The sequence below is a fragment of the Plectrocnemia conspersa genome, unplaced genomic scaffold, assembly GCF_051122295.1.
Source record: "Plectrocnemia conspersa isolate PC_06_02 unplaced genomic scaffold, ASM5112229v1 ptg000005l, whole genome shotgun sequence".
In the NCBI taxonomy this organism is placed as follows: Eukaryota; Metazoa; Arthropoda; class Insecta; order Trichoptera; family Polycentropodidae; genus Plectrocnemia; species Plectrocnemia conspersa.
Window position 1 is genome coordinate 25276893 of NW_028277169.1, and position 14335 is coordinate 25291227.

General features: G+C 34.3%; 1 protein-coding gene across 2 annotated transcripts in view; it reads left to right on the forward strand.

Annotated features, from left to right (window-relative positions):
• The window catches only part of yki (Transcriptional coactivator yki), an 81746-nt gene that overhangs the window by 60305 nt on the left and 7106 nt on the right, over nt 1-14335 (forward strand). For both annotated transcript variants that reach the window (XM_088187001.1, XM_088187002.1), the window contains exon 2: nt 6322-6428. In XM_088187001.1, the coding sequence (XP_088043127.1) occupies nt 6322-6428 (107 nt within the window). The remainder of the gene's footprint in view (nt 1-6321; nt 6429-14335) is intronic.

The following is a 14335-nucleotide window of genomic DNA, read 5'->3' on the forward strand; positions in this document are numbered from 1 at the left end:
GTTTTGCTGATGTCGCTCTCGCCGGCGCCTCCACCTGCCAGTGGCGTCTTGCGACAGAGACGAAAGCTAATTATAAACGGGGCGAGCTTTAATAATAAACACGGGAGATAAGACATGGGACGATTCGCATGGAACGCCTTTGTCAAAGGCGTCCGAATGTTTTTTTCATTGATAAAATACATATTTATGATGTCTTTGTGGAGTTCTACACAGCGAGATTATCAATCGATGACATGAGGTCACGATCGTCGTTATCTCGTTCTCTTGGTAGATACTGATGGCGTGATATGACAGATTGAGTACATAATTAGCGATGGTCATCTAGAGAGTTCGTGTTAAGTTCAGTGATAGTGTACATAAGTTAAATCTAAATGTAATGGTATGTCGTTATAGTTAATATGCTATAGTAGTGACAAATGATACATGCATTTAAATTTTATTCGCTTAGACAATGTCATTGAGCACATAATAAAATAAACGCTCGCCCTTCGCTTTTTGCGGTTTTTATTCGGTTTTCCTGTGCTACCGCTGTACGTGTAAGAACACATTTGAGTCATTATGGACTGGATCAGCATATGTAACATTATTTTTAGTACAGAACCTTCCAAGCCTTCCAAATTTTTTGGAAATTGTTCCTGTATACTTGGCAGGTACTTGAGGGACAGTTCATCTTAATTGCGAATGCTTATCTCAAATCAGCGAATCAGCTATACGATTATAATAAAGCTTAGTTTTTTTATTCGGAATTTTAAATAAATAAAAATTCATATATTACTCTAAATTTAAAATTACAAATAACTGTGTTTCAAGTATGTGAAAATAGTTTTTTATATTTCATAAGTTTAGAATTGTCAAATTGCCGTTTTAGTGGGAAAAATGATGTATTAGGGTTCCATTTATAAATAATATAAATATGTATTAAATAAACATAATAGGTTAGTTTTAATTTAATGCAAAATTAATAATCTCTGCCACATTCTGAGTTAGTGTGTGTGATACGCATAAATTAATTGGAAGGCTTGTCTTGTACCTTGTCACATGAATATTATATTAGTTCTATGAATATCTGCGAGGCGTTAGTTTGCCATTTTTTTTATAGAACAATTAGTAAATAATAAGGCGTGGTTCGTCGTCGAGACGCACAGGTGTGTGTTGTTGATCGATTGCTTTACCCCTGACCGTTCTTCGGCTGTCTCGGGGCTTCTCAATCTGCCGAGGGAATGTCATAGAGGTACTCGCCAGTTTTGTCATTCGTCGCACGCAGCAACGGCTATTTGTACCGGCGGACAGTGACCCGCCACAACGAAAGTGAACGAAGCTCTGCAGACACAACCTGCTTCTTCGCTCGACGCAGTCTCCTCCTCGAGGAGATCTCCCCACCAGAGCGGAGGAGAGGCGTGGGAGATGTAAAAAATAACGAAAAGAGGACTATCGGAAACAAGCTTTTATAACTCGGTACTACTACTATTACTGTTATCGTAGAACCCCTCGGAGAGAGTTGATAGATTTGCGAAATCATAAACGTGTTTTACTGTACTTTTTGTATCCGCCTCAAAGACATCTAGAGCTTGAGTACTCGTGATTATCATAGCTCTGAAACATTCACAAACGCGTCATCCTACAACTAAATTAATATTTAATTATTTTGAAATGTATGTCATATAAAAATGATATCGCGAGGCCCTATAGGGTTATATCGATTAATTTGTTTTTAAATTTATGAAAAAAACAACCGGTTTCGATAAAATATTTGCGTATTAATATTACAAATTAGCATATCATTTCACTTCTACAGCGAAAATGCTAAATAATTGTATTGATTACACTAAACAAGCGTAACATTTCTGGTTTAATTCCGGGTCCAGTGTGTTTGTCGCCTTGGTGTTAATTTAATGATTGAATTTCAACATATTTACTCAATAATAAAATTATTACGAACACTGTAACCGTTTGATAAAATCATGACAAATAATAGTAATAAAAAAACTACCCCGGAATTAAATCGCGGATGAGCTTTATTGCCCTGTCGTTTAATTTGTGGTCGTATCGTGACACATGCGCGTGTATTTTATGACTACACACGTTATGTTTATTTCGTATTAAATTGATAATAAGAGGGCGCAGTGGACGAGTTCCCCCATTGCGCGGTCGCGTGTCATAGGTCAATTGCGCCCCGGGCGCAACGTTCAAAAGCCGTCATCCCGGTGTGACACGACAAGCCGGCATATCGCTAACAGCTTAATTACCCTCGTTTATTGCGCTTTGACGCGAAAATCGAGTGATACTGGAGCGACCCTCGGGGAGCGTTTATCGGCCGTTTGTCACGGCTACGGCCGCGTCGAATTTTCGATACATTCCCGAGAAAAGCTCAAAGGGGAGCGTCGAGTGTCCGAAGCACAAGCGGTCGGTTATTTTCGTTGAAGCGGAGACAAATAGTTTTTGAGAAAACGCTAATTGGCGCCATGTCAAATGTAAGCGTTTTCAGAGAAAAGTCTATAGAGAGTTTTGATATTCGGCAAGATCGTGGAATTCAAAGTTCTCCGTATGACATTTTTGGGACACTGCTTTATTAGCTCGAATAGTTTTCTTCAACAGACGATCAGAAAATCGCATTACAGGTGGCCCTCGACTTTCGCACATGTTTGAAAGTAGCGCGAAGTAAAAAAATTTGAAATTGTGTGTATTTTAAAATATTTATTTATCAAGTAAATATAATATGTTTAAGAGGCGTTTAAGACACATGTGGGGTTTGCGGGTGTTTCCTTTGTAAAGTTATCAACAGTTAACTGTTTTCCACTATTCTTTTTCTTTTCTTCATTTAGTATTTTATAACATGCTATGTTTTTATTGATCGCCCCACGCACTTTAGATATGCGTTCTCCATTGGGATCACAATCTTCCATAATATTTAAAAATTTGTCAAGGTGCGTGAAGGCTTCATTCATATTTTTCATTGTTAAAGAGTTTTCCAAAATAAACCTGTCTCATCTACATTAAATATTTGGCTAGAGGAATATTCTCCATCTTCAATAATTTTGGATAAGTAAGAAATAAATTCTTTTGCAGCATCTTTATCCGCATCAGCCGATTCTCCAGTAAATTTAATATTATGAAAAGAATACCTCATTTTAAAATTGTTAAACCAACCGGTACTTGCTTGAAAAACCGTGTTAAAATATTTTTTTAATCTATCGTTCCAATCTTTGTGCAAACTAAGAGCTTTTGCTTGAATAATTGAAATACTCAGAGGGACATCTTTTTGATGCTGGTCATCGATCTACGATGACAAAGATTTTCCATTTCATCCATGTTTTTTTTTGCTGTTTTTTTGGAAACATATCATTAAAGATTGTGGAAATATATCTTTATTTTCCACAATTTGAACGTATTCTTTAATTATATTTTTATTTTGCAAAATTGAACATATCGTAGACCTGTTTGTATCATACGAACGTCCTATTGAAGCAAAAGATTCACCGCTAACAGAACGTTTAAAAAAAAAAAAATTTAAAAATCGTTTTTTTTAAATGTGCGAAATAGCGAATTGTGCGAAAGTCGAACGTTCGAAAGTCGAGAGCCCCCTGTATGTTACAGTTTCAGTGTTGAATTTCGAAAAAGTATACATTGCCTAGACAAAGTATGCACTAACTGTGAGTTTTAGTTAAAGTTTACAATGCTACATTTAGTGTATAATTCTACTAATGTATGCTTTAACTAGTGAGTGTGTGAATTCTCCGACGTGAGCTAGAGTTACATTGTCAATTAACAATATTTGACAGACGAGCGTGTTTGCTAACCAACCTAATCGTAGAGCTAATAATAAATAACGTTGGAGCGTGCGTTGGCCAGAAAGTGAACACCCCATAAATAACTCGATGCAACGAATCTATTTAAAATGAGGATTATATTTATTTATTTATTAAAATTATAACCATCGTGAATAAAAACATTAGCTTGCTACGAAGGCATTGTGTCGTCAGACATGTCTGTTTATGAAGCCATTTTATGAAGCCATCGACATCAAAATAACTTCTTTTTTTTATTTACGTGACTCATTTATTTTTTTAATATTTTGAATTAATTAGTATGTATAAAAAACTACAATTTTTATTCAATATTTTTCCTCTAAACTAGTGTTTTTGTTAGTCCTTGGTCCCATTTAAATATGCAATGTTTTATTACCTCGACTTACGCCATTTTTTTGGACCCACCATCGCGTAACTTTGGGGTATTACTGTATCATGTAATTTTAAAGTAGATTTTAATGTACATAATATATATTTTTTTAATTTGAGGATGTAACATACGAGTTTTCTTCTTTATGAATCGTTTTTATGTTCTTGTATAGCCTGAGTTAAAATATTAAGAGGAAATTTGCCACTAGCGCAGCGGTTCAAACATAGGCCACTTAAAAATCTGTAAACTTAGGTAAATAAAACATTAATCAAATCGGTATTTTGGAACACAAGAATTGCACATATTAATTACAACAGCATATAAAATACTTTAACCTTTTTTAGCATTGAATAAGCATTTCTTGTTTTGTAATTATCAGACGGTCGCTTACAAATGGTCAGCTTAAAAGTTACGCTTATACTGAATACGGAGCTAAACAATAAAACGACTGGCTCTAAATTAACCATCACTCCCATTGATTCAAACTATTGACACTCCAACGATCCAATGATTCAGCTAACGAGCACTCGACAGACTCAAGTCTCATCAATCAGACAGGGACGTAATTTTAGATTTTTACGGGGGGAGGGGGGGCAAATGACATGCATTTATCTGGCCGAATTCAAGGGGGAGCAAAAGCACACATCTCCCCAAATGACGTCCCTGGGACCAGAGCGACTCAATTTTCATAACTGCAATGATCCATACTGATACCTGATTTTTTTGAATAACATAAGTCATTTACCAATATAGCAATTCTGAAAATGCCTTTCGCTTTTGATGTTTCTTTGAATGAAAAAATTGTAAAAAATATATTTTAGACTTGATGTTTCCTCCCGATATTCAGAAGCGAAAAGCATCAAATATCTGCCTATTGTTTTCTCTCATGCGTTAAGTTACCATACGTATAAAATTATGTATGTATATACAAAAAAAAAACTTGTTAAATTGAACCTTCAACTACGGAAGAATACAGATTGTAGATAACAAAATAAAAATTATTATTATTAAATTTGTTAATTAATTATAATTGGCTCATTATGACATCACTGTCCATCTTGTACTTTGGCGCTTTATAAAACAATGTTTTTTATATAATGCTTAACAAATTATCTAAAGCAGATTTCACCAAGACGTTGGTGTTTTATTGTACTTGCTTCTGCTTATCTACAGTTGAGATTTATGGTTCTGAAATATAGTTCGTATCGGCGATTGCATTTTAAGTGATATATTAGTCAGGAAGTTTTAACCGCATTTTTACAACCACATCCACTTTTTCCCACAATTTGTCTAATCACGATACGGAAATTTAAATTTTGTCTAGCGGTCTCGTCCTTTCCGGTCTTATTGCCATTTCAATTCGGAGCAAACGCATCGTCCAATTTGTTCCGCAGGAGAGCTTTCGCAATGGTAATTATCTCGTGATTTAGTACTCGCGGAGGCTGGAAGGATGGTGGGTGAATAAAAGCGATTGTTGACAAAGCGAAATTTATCGGATTCTGGCGAATTTGAACGTGTTTTCTAGTAATGAATGACACCGCTACAATGATTAAGCATAAGAGGAAGGGAAAGAGAAGCAGAAGGCGTCGGGACGCTGGAGCCGAGCCAAGCGCTGTTATTTCTGACACCGGCGCTACGGCGTCGTTCCCTCTTCCTCCACAACCGTTTCATTAACACGATGACACGTTACATACACACAATAAAATCCGCTTGTGTACACGCGTGGAGTTTTCGCAGTCGGAAAATTCGCCACCGACCGCAGCTTCCTGCCAACTGGCCGAAGAACACGCGAAGAAAAAAAGGCGAAATAGAAAGCGGTTTTCATCGTTTTCCGCGAATCGAAAGATCTCCCCGAGGTGGTGGCCGCGTCACCGCTGCTGCTCCATTCACATAAAATTAAGCGATTCTCGGAAGCTGCGGTCCTTGGTTCTGGGGGGCGCCTACGTGTCAAGATGAGTTATGTCATGAATGTCATGATATTGTAATACTCGAATCTATCGGAACGAATCTATATATTTGAGAACAAGGTTAGGCTTGTTCATCATCTATGATGAAATAACTTATGCGATAGTACGCACAGATTAATTCACATTATAGATTGTTTTTCTGTACTAATATATTAATTTTATTTTATTTTATTTTCAGTCATACCACATGCAGCACAACATGGGAAGACCCACGAAAACCCAGAGCAAGCGACATATTGCCTCAATCAGTAGCCGCAGTACAGACCACACAGTCGACGACGACGGGTATGCAACGACATTTACTGATTAACAATTAATCGATTAGTTAGATTATATATATATATATATAAACACACTAACTGAAACACGGATATTTAACGTATATCGCACTGTATGTACACAACATTGAACCGTTTGTTTACGTTTTTTCGAAAGCAAAGACCTCAACCGCTAGTCATAGACGATTAATTGCCTGTGTTAATGTTGGAAGTAGTAATTAATAGCTCGCCTCTTTGGCGAAAAAATATGCGTATCCTTCAAACGCGACGCGCGCAATTTCAATTTTAGTACGAGCGAATTTTTGCCAGGTTCCGAGTTTTCTCAAGGATTCTCAAACTGCTGGGGTTAACGGCCTCCTATGGTCGAGCTCGTCGAAACGAGGCCGTTGTGTTTTTTTAACGATACATAAGATTGTTACCAACGTTTATTCGATTGATGATATTGGCGGCTTAGGTGTTTGGTTATCGATTACTCGACTCCTCTATCCACTCCACTAGAAGATCACACACAAAACCTTCAAAGCTTGCATGATATTTTTAAATATTGAATCGTCTTTTATATAAAGTACGATCATCATGTAATCGAAAATTCATATACACAGACGCGACAATATGTAATAATTGAGTAAGAAAGCACTGAAAGAGTGCTCGACCACATTGGGCCACGTGACCGAAACGGCATTCGGATTGGACCAACCCCGGAATGCGAGAAACTCAAGATGGAATAAGCTGCCGAGTTTAAAAATAATAATGCGCGTTTTTAGAGTCGACTTTGACTCTCTCTGCGTTCCGAGTCTTCGAGGACGTTCGTAAGGGTTTTCCCAGATCGCGTGACGTTTCCTAGCCTGCGAAAGGGACCGTGGCGGCACGCCACATGGCGTTTTCGGAGATACTATACAGTGCTTGTTTATGATGACATTATGAGCGAAAAAAACACGGAAGCGCATCGCGTAACGACCGTTGATAACAGCGCTTCTTTTCGCCGAAAGTGTGTTAACGGCTATCGATTATCATCTGCGATTATGCGTCTTTCGCGGTGTCTTTAGATGTTATGTTCGAGTTTCTCATTGAATTGCCATTTTGACCCTTTTTGAAGAGCGGTGCTTAAGTTTATTGTATCGAGAGGCCTACAGCAGCGCCTTACGGAACTCGATCTTGGGAATTTCACCCATATTTTGATTCGTAATTGTATGTATCGTAACAAAATAAAACGCTAAAGTCAAGTGAAAACGATGCCAATGGGACGAGGTTCTACCTTCCTAGGTAGAACCTCGCTACAGCTAAGTCTTCAACCCAAAGAGTGTCTAAAACAATTGATTCTCATATATTTGGATACATGATATAACACTACAGGCGGCCCTCGACTTTCGCACATAATTGGTTTCTGAAAATGTGTGCGAATGTTGAATCTACGAAAGTCGAGGGAAGTAAAAAAAATTGAAATTGTGTGAATTTTAAAATATTTATTTATCAAGTAAATATAAGATGTTTAAGAGGCGTTTAAGAGACACGTTTAAGTGGGGTTTGCGGGTGTTTCCTTTGAAAAGTTATCAAGAGTTAACTGTTTTCCACTATTCTTTTTCTTTTCTTCATATAGTATTTTATAATATGCTATGTTTTTATTGATCGCCCCACGCTCTTGAGATATGCGTTCTCCATTGGGATCACAACCTTCCATAATATTTAAAAATTTGTCAAGGTGCGTGAAGGCTTCATTCATATTTTTCATTGTTAAAGAGTTTTCCAAAATAAACCTGTCTCATCTACAATAAATATTTGGCTAGAGGAATATTCTACATCTTCAATAATTTTGGATAATTAGGAAATAAATTCTTTTGCAGCATTTTTATCCGCATCAGCCGATTCTCCAGTAAATTTAATATTATGAAAAGAATACATCATTTTAAAATTGTAAAACCAACCATTACTTGCTTGAAAAACCGTGTTAAAATATTTTTTTAATCTATCCTTCCAATCTTTGTGCAAACTAAGAGCTTTTGCTTGAATAATTTAAATACTCAGAGGGACATCTTTTTTATGTTGGTCATCGATCTACGATGACAAAGATTTTCCATTTCATCCATGTTTTTTTTTGCTGTGTTTTTTTGGAAACATATCATTAAAGATTGTGAAAATATATCTTTATTTTCCACAATTTTGTACGTATTCTTTAATTATATTTTTATTTTGCAAAATTGAACATATCGTAGACCTGTTTGTATCATACGAACGTCCGATTGAAGCAAAAGATTCACCGCTATCAGAACGTTTTTTTAAAAAAAAATTAAATTGAAAAAAAATTGTATTTTTTAAATGTGCGAAATAGCGATTTGTGCGAAAGTCGAACGTTCGAAAGTCGAGGGTCGCCTGTACTCATTTGAGCTTTAGAACCCTGAAAGACGTCGATAGTAGGAGTGGGACAATTTAAAATACAATTAAAGTTATTTACGACTAATTAATGTTTCACGATATTGCCTTAAAAATCGATTTAAATGTATCATATAATAAAAACCTTCAAATATTCATTTGAAGTACAATTTTTCTTGAAATAAAATAGCACTGTATGAGTGAAATATACAAAAAATTGCTCTGCGCGGCTAAGTGTATATCTGCATTTTTTTTAAAACAAAATATAGATTTATGAATACTGGTTCATTAGTAAAATGTCTCAATTTATGCGCTGTACTGCCACTTTCTTACAAAGAAATATCAGGTTATGTATACAATATCCTAGTAAACATTATTTCGATATATGGGCAAATATTTCTATATCATTTTCACACACTTTATTTGCGATTTTATGTAAAATACCTAATAAATTTCTCTCCATTAGTGAATTTTTACTGTTTGTACTTTATACCTATGCACCGGCACTGGACATATCCATGCATACATGTTACTTTTATAAGGTTCATATTTTGCTTCATATTTTGATTAAATATTTAATAATTTAATTTTTGCCTTGAATTTTTATTTATAAAAATACACTATTATTAAAGAACAGCATTAGCTACGAAGTACCACCTATATATTGTAAGCTGTAATTATTAAAATACAGATTTGTTTTAACCCTTTTGATGCCAGACCTATTTAGGTGGTGTATACTAAATTGCGTTAATACAGTCAGTTCGAGAGCTATTCATTACATCAATATTCATAATTGAGAAAGAGATGGGATTTCGTCCCTACTATTAGCTCCAAAGTACACGATACGGATATATTCGATATACTTATCATTTTGAACAATTTTTTTAAAAACGTTTTTTATATTTATCAATAATATATCGAACGTATATCCGTATCGTGTATTTTAGAGCTAATAGTAGGGGCGTAAATATAAACATCTCTTTCTCAATTATTAATAATAATGAAATCGATAGCTCTCGAACTGACTGTGTTACCGCAAATAGAGTATTTGAAAAATATGCATATACTTTTTATTGTTATTTGAAAAATACATATATCAATATTTTTATAAATAATTTGAAATAAAACAAAATTTATACAATTGAAAATAGTAAAAAATAATAAATGTTTTTAAACCATTTTTTTAAATTGTAGGGAATTCCTTTTTTGCCTATGATAACTTACATTCTTATGTTTTTAATCACATGCCGTCAATAAAAGTTAAGCTTTGTTGCATTTTGCTAACTAATTTTTTTCACGCGAGTCTAACAAATCTCATTTTTTTCTTTTCTTTATATAGGCGAGGGTGTAGTGTATATGTATTGTGTTTCACGAAGTTTTACTAAACAAGATATCAGTAGGCCGATTCAATCGGTCCAAGGCACTTTTCGCTTATGCACGTAAAGCCGATGAATCGGCCCCCTGGCACTAAAAAGGCGTTTTAAGTTATTCACCACTTACTTGTAGGCGTTGTAACATACTGGGCTCGCGCCTGTTCATTTTAAAAAAATAGCTGTGGGAATTTTTTATATTATCAATTAATCACTGCCATATCATTTATGGCAACCCTATCCATGCTACACTCCTTATTTAACCTTTTCGTTGCCGAGTTTTGGTTATTACTATCTAAATATTGATTACTAAAAAAATTTTAATAAAAAAAATATATAATTGGAAAAAAGTTTGTGTTTGAATCTAATGCCATATATCTGATTTTTTTAAATATGCAATAAATTATATTAATTTTAGGGCGATAATTTTTTTTTATTTCAATTATAATAAAAAGTTGGGAGTATCTGTAAAACTGTATACATTAGAAATCTCATATTTTGTGTGAATCGCCAAAATTTCCTTATTTGTTTTCAATAAAAAAACTCGTCGACCTTAACAAGGTTGAACATGGGACATTAATTCAAATCTGTGATTTTCTTCGTTTTGTTTTATAGCATCGTTTTATAGTTTTTTTTCCATTTCGATTCGAAATATTCTCTGGTTAATAAGAATTCTTCGGAGAAACCCGAGAAAAACAGACGACACAAATCCTACGCTTGTCATTTACGATCTGTTTATGTGATTTATAAAAGAATTGCAATTTTAAGCGAATGACAGTTATTAGCGCTGTCACAAATTATAATCAAAACCGAATAGTCAATTCGTTTTTTTCCGTAGCTTAGTGACTTTGGCAAAACCCAGTTTAGTTTTTTATTCTTACGAATGTTACGTGGGAGGTTTTGCATCGTTTCGGCGTGCGAATAATTTGTGTACAATCATCCATTAGAAAATCGAAGTTGAATGCAAAATATATATATAAAAAAAACACATTATACACAATAATAATATATTTCAGAAGAGATTAAGAGATCTCTTCCTCAAAAATGGGCGCAGCATGCAACGGTACAAATTGACTACAATGCTTTTAGTCGCGCCCACACCTGAGACTATTTGCAATGTCATTCGCAATGGTTTTATCAGTATCGTGAGATGATTGTTTGTCGTATTTTGCTACATTTCAAAATTGTTTATTGCCGTGGTCTATTGGCAGTTATTGCCATGAAACAGTAGTGGTGTGCTTGTATTATTGAGTAGATATGCACTATTTATGCACATGTAATCGGTCGTTCCACACGATTTGTGTATATGCACTTATAAAAATATTCGTCTGGTTAGATGTATTCGCATGTATAATAACAATTTCGATTGTTGCACTAAAATTTTCAATGTGTAATTAACCAAATGTTAGCATGGCATGAGTTAGATAAAGCATTCCATATCTGAGCATTAAATGATAAGACTGCTGTGATAAGAACATCTTAAAAATATGTAACAGGAAAAAATAAAAAAAATCTAGTTTTTATTTTCTTATCAAATTCTTGCGAATCTCTTAAGATTATTTTGTGTTTCTTTGTTATTTATTGTAAAAAAATATTTAATAAAATTGCTTTCATTGATTTGAATTGGTGATTCTTCTTAGCCGTTGAAAAACACAAATTGTATAAATTAACTGTTTCTATGCTCGTACGAATATTTACGAATTATTGTTGGATATTAATAAATCTGATAGCTATCAGATTTGCCACAAATTTGTCTAGATAGCTATCTAGGCAAATTTACCTAATCTTAAATTTGAACGATATTTAATTTTTGATAGAAACGAAATCCTGATGAACAGTGAACAGTGTTTATGGTTACATATTGCTTGAACACTTACAAGTACAGGCGTCCCTCGACTTTCGCACATAATTGGTTAATGAATATGCGCGAATGTTGAATGTACGAAAGTCGAGGAAAGTAAAAAAATTGAAATTGTGTGTATTTTAAAATATTTATTTATCAAGTAAATATAATATGTTTAAGAGGCGTTTAAGTGGGGTTTGCGGGTGTTTCCTTTGTAAAGTTATCAACAGTTAACTGTTTTCCACTATTCTTTTTCTTTTCTTCATATAGTATTTTATAACATGCTATGTTTTTATTGATCGCCCCACGCACTTGAGATATCCGTTCTCCATTGGGATCACAACCATCCATAATATTTAAAAAATTGTGAAGGTGCGTGAAGGCTTCATTCATATTTTTCATTGTTAAAGAGTTTTCCAAAATAATCCTGTCTCATCTACATTAAATATTTGGCTAGAGGAATATTCTCCATCTTCAATAATTTTGGATAATTAGGAAATAAATTCTTTAGTAGCATCTTTATCCGCATCAGCCGATTCTCCAGTAAATTTAATATTATGAAAAGAATATCTCATTTTAAAATTGTAAAAACAACCGTTACTTGCTTGAAAAACCGTGTTAAAATCTTTTTTTAATCTATCCTTTCCAATCTTTGTGCAAACTAAGAGCTTTTGTTTGAATAATTGAAATACTCAGAGGGACATCTTTTTTATGTTGGTCATCGATCTACGATGACAAAGATTTTCCATTTCATCCATGTTTTTTTTGCTGTGTTTTTTTGGAAACATATCATTAAAGATTGTGGAAATATATCTTTATTTTCCACAATTTTGAACGTATTCTTTAATTATATTTTTATTTTGCAAAATTGAACATAACGTAGACCTGTTTGTATCATACGAACGTCCGATTGAAGCAAAAGATTCACCGCTATCAGAACGTTTTTAAAAAAAAAAAAAATTAAATTTTTTTTTTTTTTAAATGTGCGAAATAGCGAATTGTATGAAAGTCGAATGTTCGAAAGTCGAGGGCCGCATGCACATAAAAACTAGTGATTCTGAAGTCTCGGATTTTTGAAAATTCCCGATAATCATAACTTTTTTGTTTATTGTTAAAATCGTGGCGAAAATATATTTCTGATAAATATTTGTATATGTGTAAAAAAAAGCATACATATTAATTTATTAAAAAAAAAAAAAAAATTAAAATGCATATTTTTTGTAATATTTACTTATTATTTATACCAATTACAAAAAACGCAATTTTAACTATATACATATAAGTATATATACAGAACAGGAATATTATAAATAATATAATACATATTTATTTGCTGAACAAATTAAGTTTTTAGATAGACCAAGGCATTTATGGACGATATTTTTTATATTTTCGTGGAGAATATTCCTACCATTGAGAATACTCCCTCGTTTTCCGTTGATGTTGGCATAATTGTGAGCAAAAAATATATTTAGATTTTGAACTACATTTATTAATTTTACCGAATAATTATTTAGTTATTTTTCGATTATCCGCATCTTATTAATATAATCGTCGTCAGTATTCTCTTCAATTATTATTTCAATATCCGATTCCGAACTATCTAAATTACAAAAGTTGTTCTAATAAATCTTCCCCATTATTCTCATGTATTTTTTTTGATAGCGACTAAGAAAATAGTTTTCATTGGTAACAAAGTCGGGCTTCTTTTTTCAATTTTTGATTTCAGCGATGCCAATAATTATTTATAGTGATAAAGCTTAGACGACTTCTCAGTAGATAATCAAAAGTCTGGATTTCCCGGGAATAAATTCCCGAGTTTTCTCGACACAGTATCACAAATAAAAACACATATTTAATAAAGCATATAAGTAGTAGGCTCTGTGTGCATGTTATAATTATCGAGAAAAGTGTTAACCGCAGTTTTCCGCTCTACATCTGATTGCATTTGGAGGCTGCTCATCATCTGCGCGCTTCCACTCTCGCGTCCACCAGAGCGCCCTTCGCTTCAGCATGCATTTACCCAATTCGATCGGCAAAAGTGTGTCATCATATTTACGTTGCGCGATAGTCGAAGAGTTGCCGTCGTCGTTCTTGCTCAGAGAGCACACTCGCACGCGCACATGTTGTTGCCGCAACCTTTTCCAGGCGGTTTACCACGCCGTGGGCTTGTCTTCTATTTCGCAAATCACATCCGGGTCATTGTGTTCCGTGGCCCATTTGTCTCTGCGATCGTACTTACAGCTAGCTGCCTTCAGGTTCTCTCGGCTGTCGCTGATGCGACCTTCGCGTACCTGGTAAATGTCGCCGCCGCCGCCGTCTCTCCTTTACCTT